Source organism: Paramormyrops kingsleyae, chromosome 22 (assembly GCF_048594095.1).
Source record: "Paramormyrops kingsleyae isolate MSU_618 chromosome 22, PKINGS_0.4, whole genome shotgun sequence".
Taxonomy (NCBI): Eukaryota; Metazoa; Chordata; class Actinopteri; order Osteoglossiformes; family Mormyridae; genus Paramormyrops; species Paramormyrops kingsleyae.
The window spans coordinates 9,501,412-9,514,742 of NC_132818.1; the positions used below are offsets into that span (position 1 = coordinate 9,501,412).

The following is a 13,331-nucleotide window of genomic DNA, read 5'->3' on the forward strand; positions in this document are numbered from 1 at the left end:
TGTGTTCATCACCAACCAAAAAGGGATTTGAACGTCCGATTCAAAGAAGTGCCCAGAACAACCACTTCACAATGTTTAATCGTTTACTCATTTTTCCATGACATTGAAAAACCTAAAGCGCTTTTATTGGAACTGGAAAGACAGACAATGCAATTTATGTTGGAAACACAAAAGTATGGAATCTTAAATGGTCAAACTATCAAAACAACCTTAAATGACAGATGTCCAAACTAGCATAAAACAGGCATGTTATACTAAACAACTCAAACACTCATTTGATCCATTTTGCCTCTGGACAAAAATCTTTTTGGAGGGCAAAGCCAGGAGGAGAGTAATTTGTGAGTTCTCATTATCTGTGTGCTGGTGTGCCTGGAGTGAGGTCACTAACCTTGCCATGTTTGAGACAGCCCTAGGTGGAGGCCCTACTTTAGAATTAAAAGCCTTTGAGAAGTCAGTGTCATACCTAAGCCTGGGCCCCCCCAAACTTTGTGCTCAGTTTGCTGATGAGAGCCATGATCTTGGGGTTGTTCTGATACTTGGTGATGTTGGCCGGATTCTGGGCAACATCCTGGAAGGCTGCCATTACCTCCGGGTCCTGACAACCAAACAGAAAAGGGGACATTTAATTTATTAGTCTTATCAGTACTATTTTCCCCTTCTGAGATTGAAATCATCAGTTCTCCCCCCCCCCCCCCATCCCATATAGGGTGTGCAATTTGATATTTTGTTGTGAACGATTAAAATGTCTCCTTTACAGAGAGATCGTTAGAATGTGCACTGTAGCACAATGCTATCAGTTGCACTTCTACGGCTCATACACGCATCTGAAGTTGTTTTGTCAGCCGAATCTGTTTCGACACACCAATAAACCGGTAATAACTAACAGCAGGGAGTGCTTTAGCTTTCTTTCCCTCTCTCCCTTTTGCACCCTCGTCCAGACATGCAGCACATTCCCTATTTGGCGAAGCAGCGGTTTGGGTGACATGGAGGAGTTGGTCCCTAAAATGAATTTGACCTCTGTAATATCGAGCTTGTTTGGATCTTTCAAAACCAGTAAGCTGCACACAAAATTTAATTGCACGGATAAGGTTTGCATGCTGGATGGCAACACAACGAACCTTTTCAACCACCTCAAATGAAAACACACCAAAAAATATGCTGAGTATGCTTTTCTTTTAGGATTTATTGCCTTATAAGGCTAATTTTTTAAAAAATAGGGAAACTAATTTTGTTGTACTGTTCAGTAAAGTACAACAGTCTTAATTAAAAACCAGCATCGTGGACTGTGATTCTGTCTGAAAAAAAATTGTGATATGGAATTTTTGCCATACCGCCCACCCTTAATCGCATGCCTGTAAGTAAGTGGTCCCTGCATAATGAATGTAACACCAGGTTATGGAGAATGAACGGTGGTGACAGACGAGAACGCCCTACCTTCATGGCCATAAGCAGCTCAGGGTCATTCAGGAGATCTCCAAGGCCTGGCATGCCGAAGGGCGGAGCTCCCCCCGGAAAACCTGCGGCGTCATCGGATAAAATGGTAGCAGCCTTGTCACCAGGGACTCACAGCTACCATCAGACCACAAAAGCTGGCCATACTTATAACTCTCCTTCATCTGCCATCGAATGCAGCATCACACTCACCTGGGAATCCCCCAGGGGTTCCCCCTGCTTGCTGCCTGGCCTCCTGCTCCTGGTCACAAACAGGATAAGAGGTACATTGTATCCGTAACAAGGTTCTCAGCGGACATCCCCACCTCTGGCCATTCCTCCTGCCGCCCCCACATACCCTCTGTGCTCTCGTGTGCTCCTCCCTGGCCTTCTTCACTCTCTCCTGCCTCTCACGGATCTCCCGCTCCTCTCTCTTGCGCTCATACTTGCGCCGATGCTCGATAATTTTGTTTGCCTTCATAAAGGAGGGGGAGGGTCGGTGAGTCATGGGTTGCTTAATGACAGCATCAGTAGAGATGTGGATGAGTGACAGCCACAGGGTCCTAGTGCCCCAGTACCTTCGGTTGCACCTCCTTCAGCATCATGCTGGCGTCGTCATCATAGTCCAGCTTGCAGGCTGTGGCCAGATCCCGCGCTGCCTCCTCCCAGTTTCCCAGCATCCTGAATAAACGGAGATCAGTCAGCACAGCAAAGACACAGTGTGTCTGCATGTCTGGGCTCATCTGAGGTACATTTACAATCAGAATACTATTAATCCCGGAGGAAACTGCTTATGTTAAACTGCTCAGACGACAGGAAAAGGTGCAAAAGGCACAGATCAAAAAATACAATAAACAATATATTTGCTATAATTATTGCATTGTCTTGTAATTTTTTTGTTTTGATTTAAACGTGCCTGACTGCTATGACAATTTAATTTCCCTCAAGAGGTTAATAAAGTTATCTGTCTTATACAGCTAAGTAAAACGGATTTAAATGTGATTTAAATAAAATACTATGTGAGGATGAGTCAAGCTGAAAGTATCCAAAATAGCATTATGCAGGCCATGATGAGTACATAAGTAATGTTGCACACTGGTGAAATGTTATTACGCATAATAATATTAAATTGCACATAGTGTGTACATTTAACCATTATAATATTATAATATATTGCAAATACCAAATAGTTATTACACATTTAGATGACATGAGGGACAGGGAGGACATCTTATTGTCTGGGTGACGATTTACGAGAGGAGAAGGATTTTCACGTTAAGTGATTCAGTTAAGTTGACAAAAATAGTGATGAGTAGAAAATTCAATTCATGACGTTCAATGAAGTTTGCATGCGTTTCTGAGTGGATACTAGTGCTGCGCGGGTCGGCTATTTTTCCAACCCGCGGGTCCCGCTTTTATGAAACCCCAGCCCGCCCTGCAAATAAAGTGACAATTTCCCGGGGTCCGCGGGTTACGAGACGACCCGCGCATCACTAGTGGCTACTATCCGCACTGGGTTGCCCATGTGCACTGCCAGCAGAGGGCGTGTGTGAGCTTACCTATGAGCCATCCCCCTCCATTTGTAGGGCTGGGCAGAGTCGGGGTTGATGTCGATGGCCCGGTTGCAATCTCTCACTGCTGCGTTGGGCTTCTGCATTTTTACATACACGCTGAGGGAAAGACAGTCGGTCATCTTTGGACAAAGGCGCGTCTGACTCATGCACAGATTCAGCAATGGACGCTGCCGTACTTTCCCGATTCGGGCTGCACACTCACCAGGCTCTCTTGGCGTACAGGATGGCGAGGCACGGGTTAAGCTTGATGGCCTCGGTGAACAGTTCCAGGGATTTTTGCAGCTCCCCTGCCACACAGTGGCACACAGACATTGAGACACTCACCATACAGCTATTGGAAGAAGACTGACCGGGTTTCCTCAGTTCCGCCACATACCCTCTCCCAGCGCTGCGATGGCCTCCATCTTCTTCTCATTCGCCTGATCCATCATTTCATCAGTCACCTTGGTGTGAGAACGCATCCGTTAAAACAACAAACTCAGAAACACGGAAAAGTCAGGTTTGGTCAGACTCAGTACCTCCAAATTCTCAAAGTCTCCCATCTCTTGCGGCTCATCTGTGTCAGGCTCAATCACTCCCTCATCATCAATCTCTAAAATAAAAACATAAACAATGAATAATTAGTGAAATTTACTGCATTCAATGGCATACATACAATGGTTATTATAAGTAGAAACACTCAGTATTTTATTCCTGGTTGTTACACCCATTTTCTTTCAAAAAATTCTAGCATAGTATGAGTGGTGCAGCCATACCTAGTTCACTTTCCTCACTCTCTGGAAACACAGGTTCCTCTGGCGCTGAAGTGGGCGCAGAAGCTCCAGAACAAGGACACTCGGTCTGAAAACAGTGATACCACACAAAACTGGAAGGATGGTTTCAAATTCTCTACCACGGGTACATGGCAGTGTAATTGTGCAAACAAAATGAAGGGTACTGCTGTAGCGTGTACTCTACCGGCTCAGCCCACATAATAATGATATGACTTCATGCTCTCCGTTGGCTTTATTCACAATGTCTCCCTTATTTATTTGAAAGTTAAAGAATAAACCAATGGAAAATGTAACATAATAAAATGCACGTGTCATTGCATTATATTTATTTATGCGCCACCCTCCGATAGAGTGCGAAAGTCAGTGGAGTACGTGCTTATTAAAGGAGAACCAAATGAAGTGACATTTTTACCCTCGGGCATGAAGATGGTGCACCCTTTGTGCTTGGTGGTGGGATTGTAGCTCCCATCCTGAAATGAGAAAACTCATGATAAATCAAATTCCCAAATTTAATAATTAATTGCGTCATTCTGTCATTTACTCCCTGTTGGACGTATGTAGTTGCCATGACGATCTCTTCACACCTTGACAACTAAACTGTCGTATTATTACTAATTATGCTGTCCTTGATTCAAGCATTCTTGAGTGCCGCCTTTTATTGTCCATATGCCCATGTTGAACTGCGGTTCGTTTCATAATCATTAAAGCTGATCATATCCACGACTAGTCGGGTTCTGCTATACATCAGTATGTCAAGCTATGAGCATAAAGGCGAGCGAGAGAACACTGACCCTGTCAGCCAAGTGCGTAGGAAATCAAGCTCAGGTAGGTGCAAGACTGAGGGATTCTGGCCGCACAGCTGAACGAAGGCCTTGAGCTCTGACACTTTCCGCGGGTCCATTCCAATTTTGCACGGCCAGCACACGACAGTCACTAGGAAGAATCTACAGAGACACTGGATTAGTTTTTCTTGACTGTAAAAGGCACAAAATGAACAACCGACAAAACGCAGAACACGTTTTCTTCAATTGATCAGCTATACGTGCATACATACACATATCCGTGAATAAATCATACATAGAAATAAAATAACGCACGTATCGCACGTATTATTGCAATACATTTTTGGAGCACTAAATTCAAAACTACTTCCATACAAAAATGCATCCAATATATCGTCTAGAACCGGATGACACCACCACTGCTAAGTAGACCAAGTGGCGATATAAGCGGTTCCCAATAGACGTATGCAGGTCAATAAATAATACTCAGATAGATAACAATCCCCGCTGCTTGCAAAAATCAACCAGAATTGCTAGCTACCCGCTTAATCTCAGCCTCGTGTAATCTCTCTTTAGCAGACAACACAAGACTCCACCATCACCCTTCGAACGCGCTAAAGACTACTGCCTGGCAAGACTGCTATTTTTACACAGGCATTTGATTAAACGGCACAATAATGAGCAAACAAAACAGGTCCTTAGCGAGTGCGAGGGATATGTCGCACAGAATAGTGGTCAGAGAGGGTTTGTCCAATCTCGTCGATACTGTCGGGTGGTTATTCTCGTTAGTAGTTAAAGGGAAATTTACAGCATCTGTCGTAGATTGTGCAAGTGCTTGGTGTATAGTACTATTTTGTGTATAGATTACTGCAGTGGTTTTCTTTTGAGCTCGCCCTGTGTGGTTCTTTTTTGGTTTATTTTATTAACTCTGAGACAGCCCATACCACGCTGCTACTACGAAAACGGTCCAGTGATATAGTTCCCCCCTGCGGTTTTAAGTTCACTGTTCTTATGGCGTCGCGCTGTTTGGAACCGAGGTTAGGGTTCTTCCACGATTAAACCAGTTTATAACAATAAAAAACAAGAAGCTGAAATATTGTAGCTGTTGTATAAAGCGACATAACAAGTTCAAAGCACTTCTCGTCTTCCCCCCTTCTGTTCGATTCCACATTCCTTTCGGCGATCAAACACTTGTCGTATTGCTTAGTCACTAAGCCTTAGTGGTAGACTATTCACTGTATTTAAATTTGTAAATGCGCCGAAGCTATATTAGAAATCGTCGTTATGTCATTTTTATACCACATCTCGAGTATACGTGTGACGTCAGTATATGAATTTTGGCGTGACGGCATGATGAAGACAACGGAAGAATCGGCCCAGTGACTCTTGGGTCAGCCTATCGTGTACATCCACTCACATCTTTTTAAAGCCTGTGAGTAGGGGAGATCGGGGATGATTGTAACATTAGTTGTAACAAAGTCTATTTCTCAAATCTGGAACGAGGTACAGATCAAGTCGCTCGGCACATGCTCAGTTTAGTCTTAATTTCACATGTGAAGAAGGAGCACCCTGCAACAAACACACTCAGGTTTGTAAGGAAAATAATTTGAGGTAAGAAAGTAATTTTTTTGGCTTCAATTATTTTTGCGATAGCACTGCAAGCTTTGTACTTTGTATATTATTCAAACTTAAATTATTTTTATGATATGCCTATGCAAATATGTTTTATACAAGTTCTGTGTGGTAATATTATTGCTCTTAGGTGCAAGGTAAACTTGTTCACAGGCACTTCTCAAGCCCAGGAAACCTCTGCATTGTGTGTGTGGAACATTTCAAAATCAAAGGAAAATTGGGTGAAATGCAAAGACCAGGGTTGGGGGACCTGATCCATGGAGAGCTGGTGCGGGTTTTTGGGATGACCTCTCAATCCGCCTATAACAGTGAGTCCCCAGGACGGGAGCTGGGAATCACTGTTTTATTGGCTGATTGAGAGATCATCCCAAAAACCCGCACCAGCTCTCCATGGATCAGGTCCCCCACCCCTGGCATGGACTTTCCAAGGTGGGCCCATTAAGCTGGTACACCAGGAGGAGTTCAATACATCTGTCACCACTGTGATTCTGATTGTGACTAACACTGCGTGCACACACACACATGCAGACATGCACACTATTATTCAGTTATTAAAACTGGTGCACAGTTTAAATTAAAATTGCATTAAAAATGCACATGTGTTTGACAACCCTGGCAGCTGTGTTTGCACATTGTAGCCAACAGCCACTTTGAGGCAGTGTGGAGCTTATCCACCTGCAGCTGCTGCTTGGCCTATAACAGTTGAAGTTGGCACAAATCAAGGGGTTCTGACGACCTCAGCCTCGGTTTCTCAGAATCCCTCTGCAGCTGGTGTGGCGGTGAAATTAGTTTTGGTTTAAAAAACAAATACACATTCACCATCACCATCTTTTCAGCCCAGCTATGCCTTAATTTAAGCAGAGTTGGTAGGTTCTAGGTATGTGTAGTTTTCAGAGTAAACTGAATATTTCCCTTAATATTACACATTTCGTCTAGAATAACTAAGCCAAACAATTCTAAGGGAATATGTAAAGCATCCCTGTTTGCTAAGAAAAAAAAGTGCTGGTAACAGAAATGCTAATATCAATGTATGTGCTTGTCTGCTCTAATTTCTTTGAGGTCATTGTGTACCTGATCCCAGAATTTAGATGATTAGATTTGGGGTTGTGAAGTGGTGTCCCTTTTGACAGCTCATGCCCAGGGTAATGGGGCTGCAGGTTCCACCAGCCATATTCGCACTTGTCACATGTCTAGCGTCATCCCCTATCCCTTGAACCACAACCCAGAGACCTACAGGTGGACCTACAGGGGTGGCCAATCTTATCCGCAAAGGGCCGGTGTGTATGCAGGTTTTTGGGATAACCTTTAAGTCAGCTGTTCAAACCCAGATGTGAGGACTCTTCAGTCAATCAGTCCTCTCTAATTAGTAATCTAATTAGGGAATTGCAGTGAAAACCTGCACACACACTGGCCCTTTCTAGATAAGATTGGCTGGATAACGTGTTGTCCTCTGGTCCGATGGGCACCAGGTGGTCATCTTTGTAACTTGTGGAGACTTAACTTCAGATATCCCACCTTAGGGACATTGATTTCAGGCTGGCAGATGAGGGGTATCCAGGAGGGCAGGGGTGCTGGCTAATTTTTGGCTGGTATTGTGATAATACCGTATATACACTCACCTAAAGGATTATTAGGAACACCTGTTCAATTTCTCATTAATGCAATTATCTAATCAACCAATCACATGGCAGTTGCTTCAATGCATTTAGGGGTGTGGTCCTGGTCAAGACAATCTCCTGAACTCCAAACTGAATGTCAGAATTGGAAAGAAAGGTGATTCAAGCAATTTTGAGCGTGGCATGGTTGTTGGTGCCAGACGGGCCGGTCTGAGTATTTCACAATCTGCTCAGTTACTGGGATTTTCACGCACAACCATTTCTAGGGTTTACAAAGAATGGTCTGCAAAGGGAAAAACATCCAGTATGCGGCAGTCCTGTGGGCGAAAATGCCTTGTTGATGCTAGAGGTCAGAGGAGAATGGGCCGACTGATTCAAGCTGATAGAAGAGCAACTTTGACTGAAATAACCACTCGTTACAACCGAGGTATGCAGCAAAGCATTTGTTAAGCCACAACACGCACAACCTTGAGGCGGATGGGCTACAACAGCAGAAGACCCCACCGGGTACCACTCATCTCCACTACAAATAGGAAAAAGAGGCTACAATTTGCACGAGCTCACCAAAATTGGACAGTTGAAGACTGGAAAAATGTTGCCTGGTCTGATGAGTCTCGATTTCTGTTGAGACATTCAAATGGTAGTCAGAATTTGGTGTAAACAGAATGAGAACATGGATCCATCATGCCTTGTTACCACTGTGCAGGCTGGTGGTGGTGGTGTAATGGTGTGAGGGATGTTTTCTTGTTTTCTATGTGTTTGTTTCTCTTTAGGCCCCTTAGTGCCAATTGGGCATCGTTTAAATGCCACGGCCTACCTGAGCATTGTTTCTGACCATGTCCATCCCTTTATGACCACCATGTACCCATCCTCTGATGGCTACTTCCAGCAGGATAATGCACCATGTCACAAAGCTCGAATCATTTCAAATTGGTTTCTTGAACATGACAATGAGTTCACTGTACTACAATGGCCCCCACAGTCACCAGATCTCGACCCAATAGAGCATCTTTGGGATGTGGTGGAACGGGAGCTTCGTACCCTGGATGTGCATCCCACAAATCTCCATCAACTGCAAGATGCTATCCTATGAATATGGGCCAACATTTCTAAAGAATGCTTTCAGCACCTTGTTGAATCAATGCCACGTAGAATTAAGGCAGTTCTGAAGGCGAAAGGGGGTCAAACACCGTATTAGTATGGTGTTCCTAATAATCCTTTAGGTGAGTGTATATTGACTGGGATGGGCTTTTATCACTGCTGAACGACAGATTTCCGGGACGTTGCGTATCATTTACGGATGTGAGGAAGCTGCTGTCAGTTTGCTTGGGACTCCTGGAACTTCACACGCACATTTCCCACCACTGTCATAACAAAAATGTCAGGTGATTGCCATGCCCAACATTCCCAACATGTCTCAGGTAGTGCACAGCCTGATCCATGCTACCCACATCTTCTCAAAATTCACAGGTGCCCCCTGCTGGAGGGGAGGCCCCTGATGCAGTACTTCAGACACTTCATTCACTGCCCAAGGACCATGGAAAAACCTAGAAATGGAGGTGGAGGGTATTACCACACAGGTATAACAGGGAACAGCAGGTCCTTGTGGATCAGAGGACTGGAGAGCAGTGTATGCTAGGGTGCTAGCACCAACTATATTGTTAGAGATATTTTATTGTTTTGTCCTTTCTTAGAGCTACATGGTAATGTAATATTAGGCTGCATTTTAGTTTGTGGTATATTTAGAATGTTCTTGAAAATCCTTTTGGTATTTTAAAACACAAGATCTTTTCATTGCTTAAATATAACCTAGGAAAAGTCGATCTTTATGTTATTTTGCATAATGTATGCCTTATTTTGCTTAATATTGGTGTTGTGATACAGCACAGCATGACATCTTAGGGTGAACTTGGGGCCCCGCTGAATGGCCTGCTAGCTAATCATAATCCCCTTTATCTGTTTCAGAAGTTGAATGAACCCTATGACTCTTTCTATCCATGATGTCTATCATCCATTGTGCTCTGAATGCATGTAAGGCACAGTCCATACGGAGCTGGTAGCTCTCCAGGTCAGGTCTGAAGTCGCCTCGTTCTGCTTTGATGCACCATACATGGTGCAAAATGTACATCAGGCTTCAGCTAATGATCTCTGCTCCGCCCACCAGTCATGGAAGGTTCATTGTGACTTGAATTCTGATTCTGATTATTGAACCTGTACATGAGGTTAGTATGTGTTGCTTTTTTTGGAATCCTGTCTCTACCCCCCCCCCCCCCCACACCCACACACACACACACACACCCATGACCCTGAACATTCAGACACCGGAACTATAACAGATTAATTACTTACATTAATAATAGTTGATATATTCCAGTTTAGGGACACCAAGGGCCAAGCTTGGAGCTTGTTGTAGAGTTAAGCATGTCGGAATGGCATGGGTTCAAATCCCATGAATGACAAAGTGATCATATCACTGGTGGGCCCTTGAGCCCAGTTGCTCCAGAGAGGCTGGTTGACCTGGTTCTCAGATCCTCAGTTATTGTTATGAGCAAAAGCATCTCATGAATAAATGTTGTGCTTGCCTTGAATTGTGTATGTGAGAATATACTATGTGTTTCTACCCCAGTTAATATTCATGTTTATTATTGATATCGGTTTGAGTTTGAGGCTAAGGTGCAGTCTCCGGAGTAATGCTAGAATATGCGCTTGTTGGTGTGTTTTGAAACGGGTGACTGAACTCTGCTCTTGATGAATCTTTCCACACACGCACTGATGGATTTAGTGTGTTGGCTTGCGAGAGATGAGTGTGTTTGGAAACGCTAATAAGAATCTGCTCATGTGTGTTGCCAAAATGCCTGTAATGGCATATATGTGATGTGCCCTTACAAACACTCCCCCAAAGTCACTTGAATGAGACAAGTTTCTTTTGGGGTATCTGACTGTCTGTGGCTTTTCTGTTTCTTGCATTATGGGTATAAAAGTTGTTTGAGGAAGATCATAATGAATCTTATCTCCACACCATGAAAACCATGATTTTATATGTGCCTGCTTCCTTTTCCTGTTGACCCAGGTTCTTACCTGTGAGGCCACCCTGGAGATCCAGATGGAATGAGTGTCATCATGCTCCTTTGCTCTGAACACCACGGTAATGCTGTTGGGCCCAAACCTGGGCCTTCTATATAGTGCAGCTATGTCCTCATCGGTGCTGCTGCAGTCTGTCCCTTTGTTATTGGTTACTTATTTAATAAAGTTTGAGATGATTGAAATCTGTATTTTAAAGGCCTGATAGGAAATTGAGGCTTTGAAACATGTGGGTAGGTCTGTTGCACAGTGTCAAGTCAGTACAACCAAGAAAGAAGCTGGTTTAGTTTTCTTAGGATTTCGGCTTTTTATGTCACTTTTTCTGGCCGCGCAGATACTGTCACCATCTGGGTGTGGATGTACATGACATCTCTGAGCCGTTTCCCTCAATGCCCCTGCATCCTGGAATGGTCATCATGAGCTCATGTGCTCCACACACTCATACTGTAAGACTCCTAATGATGTGGTTTACATACCTCTGCATGTGACAATACCTGTCTTAGTGAATCTTGACAGACAGACAAACCCGCCTTTATACTGATGGGGGGAGTGGGTTAGTGGGTTAAGCCTCTGTGCCTCTAAATGGAAGGTTGCAGGTTTGAGCCCCAGCCTCAGCAGAACAGTGACGTCTCCACCGGGCCCTTCACCTACCCCCTTCACCCTCTTTGAAATGCACCAGATAAATAGCCTGATCCTGCACTTGGGCCTCAAGGTTTGCGCTCACCTGTAGCCAAAACGTCATGAATGACCACCACCATGTGAAGCAAATAATGTGTACGATCCAGTGAAAAAGGTGCATGTCATGGTCTGGGATATATTAGACTAGTGTTCTTCAAACCAAACCTCAGGGACCCCCCCCCCGACCAGACAGTCCGTGTTTTTGCTCTCTCCCACTTCCCTGAGAGGACTGGTTTGAGAAACACTATTAGACAGTAAGCTAAAATTCAGTGCTCATAGTTGACATGTTGAATGGAGCAGGGCTCCATGCCCTGTGTGTCATGAGATATTACTCCCATGATGATCATCAAAATAATCTGCTATTTGTGCCACAGTAGCTCATCAGTTGGCTTGTACCACACAAGATAGCCGTCATTCAGATCCCACATTAATGAATCTCGGCCGCCAAACACCCTGTTAGCAGTTGGTGGTCTGTCCCTCCTCAGATCACTCTCAGTAGGTACTCTCCATAGCGGATTGTGAGCACCCCACAAGCCGTGCTGTTCTGGGGAAGCTCTCACCCAGCTGTCTGCCATAATGATTTAGCCCTTGTCAGAATCACTCAGATCTTTATCCCTGCCCAATTTCTTCTGCATATCGTCTACGAACACCGAAAGTTAGCTTATCGTGTAATACATCCCAAACCTTAACACACACCTTTTTTTTTTTTGAGATAATCAAAATTATTTGCTTTGCATGGAGGTGGTCATAATGTTTTGGCACAGCAGTATGTGTATGTCTCGAAGTAGACAGGAGAGTAAGATGAGATATGAAAAAAGACAGACTATGTGTACTTGTGCAAATGGCAAATAAAGGATCATTTCATTATGGTTGTGGAATGACACCACGAAAGACAGTGACTACTTTATATAAGAATGATCACTTAAGCAAAAGCCAATGAAAATGTCTCAGTGGGAGCAACACAGTAGCTGGCTGGATAGCACTTCTGTCCCACACCTCCAGGGCTGGGGGGCACAAACGCCACTTCTGCTGTGTGTGTGTGGAGTTTGTTCGTTCTCTGGTTTCTACAATCGCATTTCCCAATCCGGAACTTGAGGACTTAGACAGTCCATGTTTTTGCTCCCTCCCAACTCAAGGTAAGGAGCAAAAATATTCACATCTACCTTGAGTTGGGAGGGAGAGAAAACACGGGACAGACGGTGGGTCCTCAAGGACCGGATTGGGAAATACTGGACTACAGATTTCCTTCCATAATTCAAAGACATGCAGCAGGGTGAACTGGTGTCTAAACTTCCCATAGCCTGTGGTTGTGTGTGGCTTATGCTTCCTCACATACAGTTGCAAGAAGAATTATGTTACCCTAGTTTTCTGCATTAAGTGGTCAAATAATGTGATCTGATCTTGATCCGAGTTCCAATAATGAAGAAACTAATTAGTGTTTAACTAATGATACACAAATTATTTTGTTCTTGTACGTATTCAAACATCATTCAAACAGTCACAGCGTAGCTTAGAAAAAGTAAGTGAACCTGTGGATTTAATAACTGGCTGAACTACTTCTAATAGTCGCACATCAGACCTGTGCAACATTCAGGAGGACTTTTGAACAATTCTTCTTTACACAACTGCTTCAGATCGGCCTTATTCTTAGGATGTCTAGTGTGAATAGCGTCTCTCTTAAGTTGCGGTCTGTTCTGGGACACTCTAAATTGCAGATTTTCTATTCTGAAGCCACTCTGTAGTAGATCTATTTCAATGTTTAGG

At 43.9% G+C, this 13,331-nt stretch overlaps 1 protein-coding gene and 1 long non-coding RNA gene across 5 annotated transcripts; one reads left to right on the forward strand and one right to left on the reverse strand.

Moving 5' to 3' along the window:
- Positions 1-59: 59 nt before the first annotated feature.
- LOC111853241 (hsc70-interacting protein-like) lies at positions 60-5,247 on the reverse strand. The gene is made up of 13 exons (XM_023829953.2): positions 5,102-5,247; positions 4,570-4,722; positions 4,191-4,248; positions 3,761-3,845; positions 3,524-3,597; positions 3,382-3,448; positions 3,208-3,292; positions 2,991-3,101; positions 2,010-2,112; positions 1,790-1,906; positions 1,645-1,693; positions 1,435-1,517; positions 60-595 (listed from the first exon to the last, which is right to left on the reverse strand). The coding sequence occupies exons 2-13, from the start codon at positions 4,677-4,679 to the stop codon at positions 464-466; spliced, it is 1,074 nt and encodes a 357-aa protein (XP_023685721.1). The 5' UTR covers positions 4,680-4,722; positions 5,102-5,247; the 3' UTR covers positions 60-463.
- On the forward strand, positions 5,236-12,450 carry LOC111853245 (uncharacterized). 4 transcript variants are annotated; one of them, XR_011984771.1, is made up of 3 exons: positions 5,237-6,171; positions 9,279-10,030; positions 10,879-12,450. It is a non-coding gene; the product is annotated as an uncharacterized lncRNA (long non-coding RNA). The 4 variants fall into 4 exon arrangements; XR_011984770.1 differs by having other exon boundaries at positions 9,279-9,876; positions 9,973-12,450; XR_011984769.1 differs by having other exon boundaries at positions 5,248-6,171; positions 9,279-9,388; positions 9,774-12,450.
- The last annotated feature ends 881 nt before the right edge of the window (positions 12,451-13,331 follow it).

Excerpts from the sequence above, each read along its gene's own strand:
- LOC111853241 (XM_023829953.2), bottom strand. The coding sequence starts at position 4,679 with ATGGACCCGCGGAAAGTGTCAGAGCTCAAGGCCTTCGTTCAGCTGTGC. Across the intron at positions 3,846-4,190 it reads CACCATCTTCATGCCCGAGG|ACCGAGTGTCCTTGTTCTGG; the intron begins GTAAAAATGTCA and ends CACTGTTTTCAG. Across the intron at positions 3,449-3,523 it reads GAGACTTTGAGAATTTGGAG|GTGACTGATGAAATGATGGA; the intron begins GTACTGAGTCTG and ends TCTCACACCAAG.